Below are 12,454 nucleotides of genomic sequence, written 5' to 3'. Positions count from 1 at the left end.
AAAACAACCAGAGAAGCAAAAGATCACAACAGAGTTGCATCTGAATCAACCACACTTCCCTTCCCTCTCAAAAAACATTAGTACAGCAGTATTTTATCTATTACCCTTCCCCATTTACTGACTTTATCAATCATCTTTGGTCTTCATTTATTGGCTTTGAAAATTTTATCAAATAGTTTTAGGTAATCCAACTACCAGTTTTCAAATGTAGGGGATAACTAAACATTTCTTATATTTTACATTTTTAGAGATATTTTCTTTCCTCCACCCTGAATGGCTAAACAACTATCAAGCATGGTGGTGGAGGTTTAATGAATCGGGTTTGTTATGCAGCCACAGAACCCTGGAAATTTGTAGTCTCTGAACCTCTGCATAGACCAAAATATTCTGGAATTAGATGCTCTGTAAATACTCTGTAATTTTTTTTTTTTAAACCATGCATCAGTTTTCTGGTTCCCCATGGTACCAGCTGTGAGAATTCTTGTACAGTTTAATAAAAAATCTTGATGACAAAAAACAAAGATAGTAAAGAAAATGTTTTTTTCATTTATTAACAAAGTACAATAATTATATTTCACAATTATTTCTGAGATATTAGAAAACACTTCTAAAAAACAAAAAGTACAAAATTCCCCCCACTTTTCTGTCTTCACTGTAGAATAATAAAGACAGACATGAAGATTCTCTGAGTTTTAAATATTCACAACTTCTTAATCCGTTTCCTGGGTCTCTGGTTAAAGACTGGCGACGTTCCCATCAGCGAGTCAGGCGAATGCGAAGCGTAGCTGCCTTCAGACGCCGCTCCTCCTGGTGAAGGCGCCATGGCTCCTCCAGACTCACTCATGGTGGACATGGGCTCTCCCTCTTCGAACACGTCTCCACTCAGGACGCTGTGGTGATGATGATGATGACCAGCACCCTGACCTTCGTCACCGTCCTGGGGTTCCATCTTTACTTGGGGCCAAAGAGGGGAGTTGTTGGCCGCGCCACCACCTTGTGAAGAAATAAACTTAAAACTGTAGTTATTGTTCTGAACAAAAAATGTATCAAACATTTATGCAATTTTAATCAAATGATGTAAATTAGCAAATACCAGAAAAATCTTGCTCTGGCAGTGAGAGTAAGTCTGACTTACTCTCTACATCAGGTTAATCAAATCCTGCATATTAGATGTAAGGAAACTGAAACTGAATCAAACTGTTGCTGCTAACACAAATCACTAGTTGAAGAGTGTGCACATCTATGCAGCCAGGTTATTGCAGTTATTATGTTTGTTTTTCAGTTGAATCTTTAACATATATGTTACATTAAGGGAAGTCTTTAAATAATACATTGTGATTAAAAATGCTAGTAACACCCAACTTAAGAGGCAGCAAGCAGTGGTCTCACCTGAAGTGTGAGGGGAGTGGTCAGCATCCAAGCCTGCTGCCAGCCTCTCTGCATGGGCCCCAAGGACTCCCATGGGTAAAGCCTGGTCCCCAGAGGCCAGGTCGGCCTCCAGCTCCTCACTTACAGGGAAGGGAATGTCACTCAGAGGCTCGTCCTTGATCTTTAGAGGTTTGGAGTCTTCCATAGCTTTCTCTGGATTCACCAGCCGCTCATATTCTTCTGACAGCTCTTTGGTAACCTAGAAGACAAAAACTGTTGTTTCCGTTTGCTGCTGTAAATAAAAAAAAAGAACTAAATAAGCTTGAACTCATCTCACCTGCAGCATGTAGCTGTGATAGTCCTTGATCCTGACTTGCCAAAAGCGCTGGAGGGCCAGCATGCTGCCAATGCCCACCTCGTGGAACACCTGCTCCACCACGTCCGGGAAGGGTGTGGCTCCCAGCCTGGCCTCACGATCCACTGCTACTCGCAGGAGCTGGGTGAGGCGCAGGTAGTGTTCATGGACCAGGTCGGTCAGGGTCTCCAGGACGCTTTCCTGGGCGGACTCAAAGCCGGCATGAGCCAGCACCGTGGCTACTGACTGATAGAGGAGCTGCCTGCAGGAAGGCCAACTCAGCTCTGTGACTGGTTCACCTTTACCCCTGAAAGGGCGGAAAAACACAAAGGGATTCTTCAGCACAGAACCACAAGTCTTGTCTCAAAGTGTCTTGTGAAAGTATACAGACTAAATAAGAAAAATAAATGGTTTGTAATTTTTCTTGGCTATTATATATCGAGTCATGAGCTCCCACTTCGCCCACCAAAGGAATATTCAGCCTGTCTGATAGAGTCCCACAGCAGCAGTAGCTTAATACAAATGTATGCCACACTTTTCAGATGTATTTGTTAAAAATATTGAAGACTACGCAATGTTTTTCTTTGACATGCAAGTTATTCACTAGTCTGTGTTGGTCAATTACATAGAATCCCAATAAAGCACACTGAAGTTTGTGGTTTGAAATCTGAAAAGGTTTGAGTATGAATACTTTTTGCAAGGTATCCGTATCTGTCATTGGTGCAATGTTGAATATTAAAGAGGCAACATCTCAAACTTACTTGTAGAATTCACTCTCAGGGTCACTATGGCGAAGCTGAAAGGGCTGGTGGGGGTCTTTGCTGTCTACAGGCAGCAGATCGTCAGGCACAGCGGGTGGAGTGGGAGGGCGCAGCGGAAGGTTGGCTTCAGTCTCCTCTGGTCGGCTGCCGCCCTCTGAGGATGCCGAGCTCTGACCCTGAGCCTGGCCCTGGGCCGCTGCCAGGAGAGCTCGCAGGCGGCGGGCGTGCTGGCACAGCTGCACCGTGTGAATGGTGAGGCTGCACGGCTCTGAGGGGATATCCAGCATCGTGGTGGGCCGGGGGCGCTGGGCCGACGGCTGGTGCAGGGGCGGGTCCTGCATCTCCACAGAGCGAAACTCGCGCTGGAGCAGGTCGAAGGAGCTGCGACTGGGGGGAGCCCCGGATGGTCCAGGGATCTCACCCCAGTAACGCATCATGATTGATTCAGACCTGAGCCGAGACTAAGCATAAAAGAAAGCAGAAGAAATATATTCCTTATCAGATAAAGTATTTTTAGGTTGATTCAGAAAAACAAATCTGACCAAAATAACTGACATGCAGTGCCTGGTCAAAATATTAACACTTCTAGGTCTCTTAACATTTTGTCACATTGCAATCACTAACAAATACATTTCTGTTGTTGTATCAAACTTCTAGACCACTCATGTACAAACTTCCAGAAAATTACAAAAATAGCTTCTTTTTTTTTTTTTTTACAAAGTATTGTAAGTCTAGCATCTATTTGTGTTCAGCACCCTACTCTGGTACCTCAAATTAAAACGTGGTGCATCAAATAACCATCCAAGGTTCGGTTATTACTAAAGAGTTCAAGTTTAACTGCAAGTATTCTGTGAAGGCATGGGAAATTTGTTGGAGAACTTCAGTGAACAAACATCATGAAGATGAAGCAACAGAAGTTTAAAGTGGGCTTACAACAGTTTGCCACGTAAAGGCAGCAAATTAAAATTAAAATACACTAAATCCATGCGATCCCTTAGTCATTATTTGCTACTTTGTGTTGATCAGTCTTTAAAAAAATCGCATTCAAATTCACTAAATCTTACATTGAAGTTTGTACTTCACATTTCAATGTAAAAAGTATCCAGATTGCATTGGATTTTTTTTTGCAAGGTACTGTAACCAACTCTCCAGACAAACTGTAAGTAAATTAGCTAAATATTTAAATATTCTAATTCAAAATGTGCATGTTTCTGTTAACTAGTAAACTCTTTCAGCTAGTTTAGTCCAATTTTTTATAAAGTGTCAGTGACTGGATCCTGGACATGAAAGTCGAGACGGATGGCAGTCACACAATATATCAAAATGAAAACAAAATAATATATTACTTTTGCATTAAGCAAAGCCGAAATAAAGAGTTCCTCTCGCTAATTCAAACGAACTGAAAAACATAATTAAAGAAACCTTTTACATCTGGAAATGTTGAATAAAAGAAAAAGTATCACATTTTTGTTTGGAGTTTGTGCAAAAGAAAATACAGAACAAATCCGTATAATACGACAACAAGGAGCTAAGCTAAAATTGAGGCACTTTTTGTTCGTATTTCGTTATATAGATAATAATTACATAAAATAAAGCTTAGAAGTTACCCTCGAATAACTTAGAGCCAAAACGTCTTCGGTTTCGAACGGAAGCTGGATAGCAGCTAGGCTAACAGCTTTGAACGACGCTGAAGTTCGTATCTGATTCGATGCTACCGAGCGAGTTATTTGTTAAAGGGCCATTCCGCAGCCTTAAGAAAACCTATTTTTTTAAATTTTCAATTTCAAAATTATGTACACTACAATGGTCAAATCTAAAGTGGATTATTTGACAAGGTCTAAAACGTTATAACACATATTATTTTTTTAAGCCTACAATGTATTAATAAAGAATATTTTTAATGCTGTTTTGACCATGTAGACCAAATTAGAACTCCAATACACTGAATGTTCATACCTGATTCAGTCTGAAGTCAAATTATTTAAAATACAAGTTATTATTTGCTTAGACCTCTTCTTTTTGTGAAAATAGAAAAACTAAAAAAAAATAATAAAATACTGTTTGAAAAAAGAGATCTATGACTTTCATTCTGAAACAAATAAGAACATTATTTCTTAACAAATTTTAAAAATAAGGTAATTTTTTTAAAAATCTCTAAAGTCAGGCAGTGAAAAAAGACGATCCAATGACTTGTGAGAAGGCCATTTACAGATTAATATTATTTATTTAGCATGGATTATGATAAATGTTTCTTTTGTTATTATTTATCCATATAATTCACGTTATTTCTTAAAGGTCTGTTATTTCTATTACAGTACTGAATAAATGCATAACTATTTTTTTCCATGTGACACTAGTCTTAAGTGTTTTGACTGTTTGTTTATAAATGCCCTAAGAAAAGCTGTACTATTAATATCCTTGTACTGCCTGTACAATGGCAATTTAGTGTAATCTAAACTAATAAATAGTCATTTGGGGTGTTTTATACCAAGGTTTCACGGATCAACAACTACGTTTTAAAAAATCTGTATTTATTTTCGGCAAAATCCAACTTTGTCCAAATTAAGTACTTTAAATTTTGAAATAGAGTTGATGACTCCTTACAATTGGTGGGATGGCGCTTTAATATGATACAAATCAAATGGTAACTTCAGTGTTGTTTCATTTTCTTTTGTCCGTGCTTTAAAGCGGACTTGCAGATTAGTTCCGTTACCATTTAAACTCAGTCTTTGATAGAATTAAAATAATATTTTTAGTGCTTTAAAATAACAAATCTAATGTATGTTAATAACACGTCTTGTGTTTTTGCGTTGATAGTGTTTTTGTTTGTACATTAGGAACTTGATATTCGGACTAATTTCTCAGTTGCACCAAATAAACCTCGACGCTTCCTCCGTGCTAACAGACGTGAGGAAAATATGGAGGAAGAAACACAGTCAGAATTGGAAACGAAGGAACATTTAGACACTGAAGAGGGGAACAAGCCCACAGAGAAAGAAGAAACCAAATCTGATACAGAGATAGGGGATACCTTTAAAAAGCCGGCTATTTTCGCGGCACCTTCTCTTGCTACCAAACGTATAAACACCGTAGCAGAAAACAATGTGTGTGAAGCTGCCACCGATGCTGCTGCTGGAGAAAAAGAGCGAAAAGATGACAGAGATGTCGACAAGACTAAAAAACAAGAAGTTAAGGCGAAGGCAGCTCCTGTCCAAGCTGGGAAGTTCCCCCCTCTTCCATACACAGAGCCCCCCTGGGGGGGTCCTCCACCAGAATCCCCCTACGCACTGGAAATCCTAAAAAACGGCACCATAGTGGACACTGTTACCCTGACCCACCGGAGCTACTTTGTGGTCGGGAGGCTACCTGTGTGTGACGTCTCCCTGGAGCACCCGTCCATCTCCAGGTATCATGCGGTGATCCAGTACCGAGGCCACACCGGGGAGGAGGGCTGCGTGGGTGAGGAGAGGGGCTTCTATGTCCACGACCTGGGCAGCACACACGGCACGGTGGTCAACAAGAACAGGATCCCCCCGAAGACCTACATCAGACTGAAGGTGGGACACGTGTTGAAGTTTGGAGGAAGCACCCGGCTGTTTATACTGCAGGTAGGTCCTCTTCTACAGATAAGTAATTCCAGAAAAAAAAAAGTAATTTATGTGTAACGTGATACCAGACAGTGTTCATTCAGCCGTTTTATGATGTTGAAATGGAGAATAACCAAGTACAGTGTCTGTGTTTGGGATTATTGTCCATTTAAGATATACAGCACCTCACAGCCACTGTCCCCTCTTGAATACAATTAAACCAGCAGGAGTGTACTTAGTTTTTCTATCATGATTTAATTTACAGCTATGAAAGAACCTGAAACCTGCCCAGTCAGATAACTGACATAATTTCCTCTTCTTTAAAGCTTTTTGAATTTTCTATTGTAAATTAAAATGAAACTCTGGACCATCAGTCAGGAGTCGATTATCCAGCAGAACAATATTCGAGGTTGTCCCCAACTCGAGGTCTTTTGCTTTTCCTCCACAGGGTCCGGAGTCTGATGAGGAAGAGGAGTCTGAGCTTTCGGTGACGGAGCTGAGGGAGCGAGCCCGCAAACAGAGAGCAGAGCTTGAGAAGAGGATGATGGGAGACCTCTCTGATGGAGAGGAGGATGAGGAAAATGGCGAAGGCAAAAAGAGCCAGAGTGAAGCATCAAAGGAAGACTCTGGATGCACGTGGGGAATGGGTGAGTGAATGTGCTTTCTTTGAGTCAAACGCCCTCTTCGCTTTGTTTGACGCTTCTACGTCTATAAATCCATCCTGCAGAAGAAGATGCAGCTCCAGAGGAAGACGAGAACGAGGAAAACCCCTTCTCAACCGAGTTCCACGAAGACCAGGAGGCAGCTTACCTGAAAGACCCGAAGAAGGCTCTGCAGGGATTCTACGACAGAGAGGGTGACTTTCTGCAGAGCCCAGCCGTCTCTCTGTTGTTGTGTTTCATCTGAGTGTCTAACCTGGAGTTTCTGCCTACAGGCGAGGAACTGGAGTTTGAGTACGAAGACAAAAATCATGGCACGTGGCTCTGCAGGATAAAGTTAGTGAGCTGATGCACCCATGTCACGAGTTTCTCAAAATACACCTTTAAACTTTACACATGTTCATCCCATCAGGCTGCCAGTGGACGACGCCTTGGGCCGACAGCTGGTTGCAGAAGTGACGCACACGGGGAAGAAGAAGGAGGCAGCCGTCCAGTGCTGCCTGGAGGCCTGCCGGATGCTGGAGGCCAGAGGGCTGCTGAGGCAGGAAGCAGGTGAGAGCTCGGCCCAGAGGAAAACGTCTGCTGGACTCTGCTGCTACAGCTGCCTTTGGTTTCAGTCTCACGCAAACGAAAGAAGAAAAACTGGGAGGACGAGGACTACTACGACAGCGACGACGACACTTTCCTGGATCGGACCGGCACAGTGGAGAGGAAGAGGCAGGAGCGAATGAAAAAGGCCGGGAAGATCGAGGAGCGGACCGAGACCTATGAGTCTTTGGTAAAGATGACACATGGTTTTTACACGCAATGTGGAACAATAAAAAGCTTGGTGTTTTAAGGACAGACAGGTGTACAAGTTACTTTGGGTGACTTTTAAATGTGTTCATCATGCACATCAAAATTAGATTAATAAAAAATGAGATGCATATTTAGAGGCCAACAAAATGAATTTTCTTATAGACAGTTATTGTTTATGTCAGTTTTTATCATTGATCAGGCTGCACAACACGCACATTTTTTTTATCATCACAGTGTCACTTTACACAAAATCCATGTAGTGAATATTCTGGCTCTGTTCCTGTTATATATTTTCTCAATGTCGCACGAAACGTTTGAGAAAATAAAGAGTCGATAAAGTCATGAAAAAATCAATATTATTGGTTCATTAAAGACAAACTGAAAATTGATTTTACTTCCATTTTACATTAAAATCATTTAAAAATATGAATCAAAAAATGTACTAGTAAATTGATGAAGCTCTGACCAAGTTCTATATTGGTTAGATTAGAGTTCTAAAACTTTAACTTGCCAATTCCGAACAACAATTTACCAGCGAATTGCTTGTTCTCTACTTTCTGTAAAAATAATTTTGAAAAAAAGAGTACAACCATGTGAACAATTAAACCTTTTAAGCAAAATAAAGAAAAATTTAACAAAAGTCCCAAAGCCCAAAATTGCTGTATTTCTTCCATTATGAGCTGGAAAACAAATGTTGTTTTTTGAATGTGAATGTGGACAAATATCATTTTACTGTCATTTCTTTACAATTCAATGTGAAGGCATTAAACATTTCTATTTACTGTTGCTCAGGTGGCCAAGCTGTCCTCTGTGGAGAAGGAGCTGGCAGACGCTCAGAAAAGGCTAATTAGCGGTAGACAAGGTGCGTTTTCTCCACCTGCAGAAAAGCAACTCTACATTTGCTTTTAGACTTCCGCTTTGAAAAGTCGTCGTGTTTTTTCGTGTTTCCTCCTTGCAGGCTCTTCGGCCTCCTCCACGGAGGACTCGCTGGACGCCTTCATGACGGCGGTGAGGAGCGAGGCTGCGATGGACGGCGTGGAGCGCAGGAAGCTCCACGTACACGCGGCCGACCTGCGCAAAGAGGCCCAGCGGCTCCGGAAACTGGTGGATCTGACTCGGCCGGCGCAGATGCCCTCGCTGCTCCCCGGGTGAGATGTTTCCCCATCAAAAGCGTAACTGTTTGATTCAGATCTGTTTATAAAGCTGAGCTTGCTGTGATTATAGTGGAAGCTCTGAGGCGGAGAAACCCAAGAAGAGCTTACCGCTGTTTGGAGCCATGAAGGGAGGAAGCAAATTCAAACTGAAGACAGGAACCATAGGGGTGAGTGCTCCGGCTCCCTTAGATAAGTCTCTTCTTTGTCCTCCGGTTTTTGCTGCTCAGCCTCTCTTCTCTGCTGTAGAAGCTGCCTCCCAAGCGGCCCAACCTGCCCGCTGAGCTCTTCAACATGAAAGAGCTTCCACCCACAGGGGAAGAAGAGGAGGAAGAGGAGGAGAAAGAAGAGGGAAAAGAGGAGGAGGCGGCAGATAGGAGTAAAGATGATGGAGAGGAATGCAGCGCCACCCAACATAAATCTGACTGTGAAGAATCCAGCATTCCTCTGGGTCACCAGAAAGGCTCAGAGGAGGTCAACGGTAAAAACAGCTGTTTTGTCCTGCTTTTCAAACTGGTTCTGACCTTTTCATGCCACTAGGTGGCAGCATTATCTACCAACCTTCTCATAAAAATGCACATGGTTCCTGAGACCTTTTTCTTTCACTACTTCGGATTTTCCTCAAAGGTAATTTCTGTTTTTCAAACACTTTTTGGACATCAGAATAAAAATGTTGTAAGAGAGGAATTTAAAACCTAAAACAAGGATGGTGAGCCAGTGATGAACCTAGTTCAGTCAAATTTTATTTAGGAGTTTTCCATGTCCATAAGCAAAATAGACATGGAAAAATATTTGTATTTCCAGACTTTGTTCTTTATCCCTCTGTATAGAAGTTGTCTGTAATCTGATCATTTTACGTTTGTATCATATTCAGAGCAAAAGCTGAAGAAGAGCGATAAAGCAGAGCTGCAGGTTCCTCTGAAGCCATCAGCTGCCATGAGCCCAGGTGAGTCTGTCAGTTTTCCATCCTGCATTAGGAGCTACTGCTTTGTTGGTTCCCAGAGAACCAGGGTGGCTTAACTCTTAGAAACTGTTTCAGACTAAACCAAACCTTCAACCTTTTTTAACCTTAATTTTACAGAACATTACTGAGCACCAAAGGGGAAACTTGTATAATGACCTCCAGCTGCTCGGAGTTCATCATTATGTGAATTTGTTTCTTGTCTGTAAAGCTGGAGGCAACCTTAACGCTGCAATTTCACTTGCGTTGTTCACAGAGTCAAAGGCAGGGGGCGAAGCAGAGCCAGCAGCAGCAGCAGGGCCCATTCCCAGGAATAAGAAGAGAGTGATGGGCCCCAGCAGGGTAGGCCTCTCACACCTCCCATGTGTTAGCTGGGCGCTCAGTATGAACTGACTCTAGTCCTTGATGTGTCTCCACAGCCTCCGGTGCAGCTGTCAGGACAGTATCCACAGGATGACCCTGATTACTCCGTGTGGCTACCGCCTGCAGGTAAACAACCGGCCGGTCAGCTGACCTTAAATCACCCACCCAGCTCATCAGGCAGCACGGTGGAAAAGTTGTTTCCTTACATCTTTAAACATTTCTCTTATACCTTCCTTTAAATCTCTTCTAAGGCTGGTGAGGAAGAAATACATGGGCTGCACGTCATAAACAGGCCTTTACGGTTTATTTGTGCCGCCGAGGAATGCACATCAGAGTTTCTCAAGCGTTAAGATAAACATGAATAAAAGGAGTGTTGAAACAGCTGCCAGGCGGGAGCTTTTATTCAGAGACACATCTGATTGGATGAGGAAGTGATTCACAGCCTCCTCCTTTCTCACAGGTCAGACAGGAGACGGTCGAACTCACCTCAACGACAAGTACGGCTACTGAGGAGGACCAACACAGACTTCAACGAGCAGGGAGCGGCTCATCGTCAGCCTCGGTGCTGGAATGGAAGCGGTTGACTTTACCACTTTTTATTTGGATCAGAGGAGACAAAGCAGCATCTGAATCATCCAGCTTTTTATTCTTTAGCTGCTCTTCCTGCAGACGAACCAACCTGACACCCGGTCTGCGACTCGCTCCCGTTCGGCTTCAGTCGATCGCTGGCGTAACCTTTAACCGTTTCTCCCCTGCAAAGGGAGGGAGTGTGTGTGTGTGTGTATCAAGAAGAGAGGGAGAGCATAGCAGCAGCTTTTCTGACCATCTGGACACTTGGATGGCGTACTAGATGAAACGTAAGCTGATAATGACTCAAGCTAAGTGGAGTGTGTGTTTCCATGAGCGTACCCACACACAGTCCAAACCCAACCCTCTCGAAGTTCTCTTTTTAACAAGATTGTCTCTGTGGGAGCTCGGTGATTCCTTTCTCTGTGAAATCCCACTCAGTGTTGTTTTCTTAAACTTCAGCCACACGTCCCACCCTCTCTGCTACTGTCTTTTAAACACAACAATAATAAATGGAAACTCTATTTTGTAAAATAATAAAGTAGTACATAACTACAAAGAGTAAAAGTTTTTGATTCTGTCAGCTGGTGGGAAAAAAATCTGCTCATATAAGCCGAAGTGCAAGACAGTCAAGAACATTTTTGAGCAGTTCTGTTTTTGTTTTGCATAAACTCAACTTTTATTTTAGTTGGTTGCAATCTTCTGTTTAACCACCAGGTGTTAGTAAAGGGATATTTCATATTAAAGTGCGCTTCTGGAGAATCAAAGACTGTTAGTTTCATATGCATGGTTCCTCTGCAGTATAGAATATAATTTAATTATCTCTCAGAACTAGATAGTCTTTGAATGTTGAGAAATATTGGCTTTTCTCTTTCCTGTCGTCTAAAGGTTTAATGGATCTGTTTGTTTATCCCTCCACTCATTCAATCTATTCCTCTCTATGCTAATCCAGTTCTTTCTCAGCTAACTAATCATCAGCTTGTCCATCTGTTGATTCTTTATCATTCATCCATATAATTTTATTCCCTCAACCCTTTTGGTATTCATCAACCTATTTTATCAGTTTTTTTCTATACACAAATCAGTCCATTCTCTCCTCCAGTCTCATCTAACTAATCATCAGTTTTCCCGTCCATCTATCATTCCATCTCCTCATCCTTTCTTGCATACCTACATTGGGGCATGATGGGACTACAAGGTGAACTAGTTGAACAGTTATGGGTTTGAATCACAGACTGCAGCTTTTCTTCAAGGCATTTGCATCTCTGGGTACTCTGGCTTTCCCCAAGACTCCAAAAACATGACTAAGGTTAATTGGGTTCTTTAAATTGCCCTTTGGTACGAATGTGTGCATGATTGCTTAACGTGTGACCTGTCCAGGGTGTACCACTCACCCAATGACCGTTGGAGATAACCGGTTGCCCCCAGCGACCCTGTAAGCAGGTGTAGCTGACGGATGGATTACTCCTCAATTGCAGCTGCATGTCTTAGATTTTCCACATGTGGAGATTAAAGCTTTTGCACATTCTTTACAAAATAGCTGAAGCTCAGTCAGATTGAGTGGAAAGCGTCTTAACAGGAGTTTTTAAGTCATGCCATAGATTCTATCACATAAATATGCTTTGATCTAAACTTTTCCATTCTAGCTTTGGCTGTATGTTTAGGGTTAGAAAGTGAGTCTTTGCAGCTTTTAGCTGGTTTTCTTCAAGCACTGCCCTGTAAGAAGCTCTACAAATGTTCCTATAAACCAGGAGTGTGCTACCTTTACAATCCAAAGTGCCATTTTCTGCCCTCAGTCCAGCTAAAGAAAACTTCAGAACCATAAATGATCTTTTGGAAAAAAAAAAAACTTAAAATTTTCAAGAAACATCTAAGGAAATTGTA

At 42.1% G+C, this 12,454-nt stretch overlaps 2 protein-coding genes across 3 annotated transcripts; one reads left to right on the top strand and one right to left on the bottom strand.

Annotated features, from left to right (window-relative positions):
- Nucleotides 1-523: 523 nt before the first annotated feature.
- Nucleotides 524-4,164, bottom strand: supt7l (SPT7 like, STAGA complex subunit gamma). Its single transcript, XM_032548327.1, has 5 exons — nucleotides 4,092-4,164; nucleotides 2,485-2,945; nucleotides 1,706-2,030; nucleotides 1,390-1,627; nucleotides 524-993 (listed from the first exon to the last, which is right to left on the bottom strand). Exons 2-5 carry the CDS (start codon nucleotides 2,919-2,921, stop codon nucleotides 701-703), a joined length of 1,293 nt encoding a protein of 430 aa, XP_032404218.1. The 5' UTR covers nucleotides 2,922-2,945; nucleotides 4,092-4,164; the 3' UTR covers nucleotides 524-700.
- Nucleotides 4,165-5,355: 1,191 nt separating this feature from the next.
- slc4a1ap (solute carrier family 4 member 1 adaptor protein) lies at nucleotides 5,356-12,430 on the top strand. 2 transcript variants are annotated; one of them, XM_032546877.1, is made up of 14 exons: nucleotides 5,356-6,092; nucleotides 6,520-6,718; nucleotides 6,799-6,927; nucleotides 7,006-7,066; nucleotides 7,143-7,282; nucleotides 7,348-7,508; nucleotides 8,321-8,390; nucleotides 8,487-8,676; nucleotides 8,753-8,849; nucleotides 8,929-9,160; nucleotides 9,554-9,625; nucleotides 9,897-9,982; nucleotides 10,072-10,129; nucleotides 10,464-12,430. In XM_032546877.1, exons 1-14 carry the CDS (start codon nucleotides 5,403-5,405, stop codon nucleotides 10,511-10,513), a joined length of 2,235 nt encoding a protein of 744 aa, XP_032402768.1. In that variant the 5' UTR covers nucleotides 5,356-5,402; the 3' UTR covers nucleotides 10,514-12,430. The 2 variants fall into 2 exon arrangements, with proteins under 2 accessions (XP_032402768.1, XP_032402767.1); XM_032546876.1 differs by having other exon boundaries at nucleotides 5,357-6,092; nucleotides 10,060-10,129.
- Nucleotides 12,431-12,454: the final 24 nt, after the last annotated feature.

The sequence above is a fragment of the Xiphophorus hellerii genome, chromosome 19 (assembly GCF_003331165.1).
Source record: "Xiphophorus hellerii strain 12219 chromosome 19, Xiphophorus_hellerii-4.1, whole genome shotgun sequence".
Classification (NCBI taxonomy): Eukaryota; Metazoa; Chordata; class Actinopteri; order Cyprinodontiformes; family Poeciliidae; genus Xiphophorus; species Xiphophorus hellerii.
Note: the sequence above shows the minus strand (reverse complement) of the source record. Positions and strands in the feature narration are given on the sequence as shown.

Bases quoted from the DNA above. Each gene is read 5' to 3' on its own strand.
- supt7l (XM_032548327.1), bottom strand. From the start codon at position 2,921: ATGATGCGTTACTGGGGTGAGATCCCTGGACCATCCGGGGCTCCCCCC. The intron at 1,628-1,705 runs GTGAGATGAGTT...TTTGTCTTCTAG, and splicing joins ATCACAGCTACATGCTGCAG to GTTACCAAAGAGCTGTCAGA. The intron at 994-1,389 runs GTGAGACCACTG...TTTCTTCACAAG, and splicing joins CCACTCCCCTCACACTTCAG to GTGGTGGCGCGGCCAACAAC.
- slc4a1ap (XM_032546876.1), top strand. From the start codon at position 5,403: ATGGAGGAAGAAACACAGTCAGAATTGGAAACGAAGGAACATTTAGAC. The intron at 6,719-6,798 runs GTGAGTGAATGT...TCCATCCTGCAG, and splicing joins TGGATGCACGTGGGGAATGG to AAGAAGATGCAGCTCCAGAG. The intron at 10,130-10,463 runs GTAAACAACCGG...CCTTTCTCACAG, and splicing joins CGTGTGGCTACCGCCTGCAG to GTCAGACAGGAGACGGTCGA.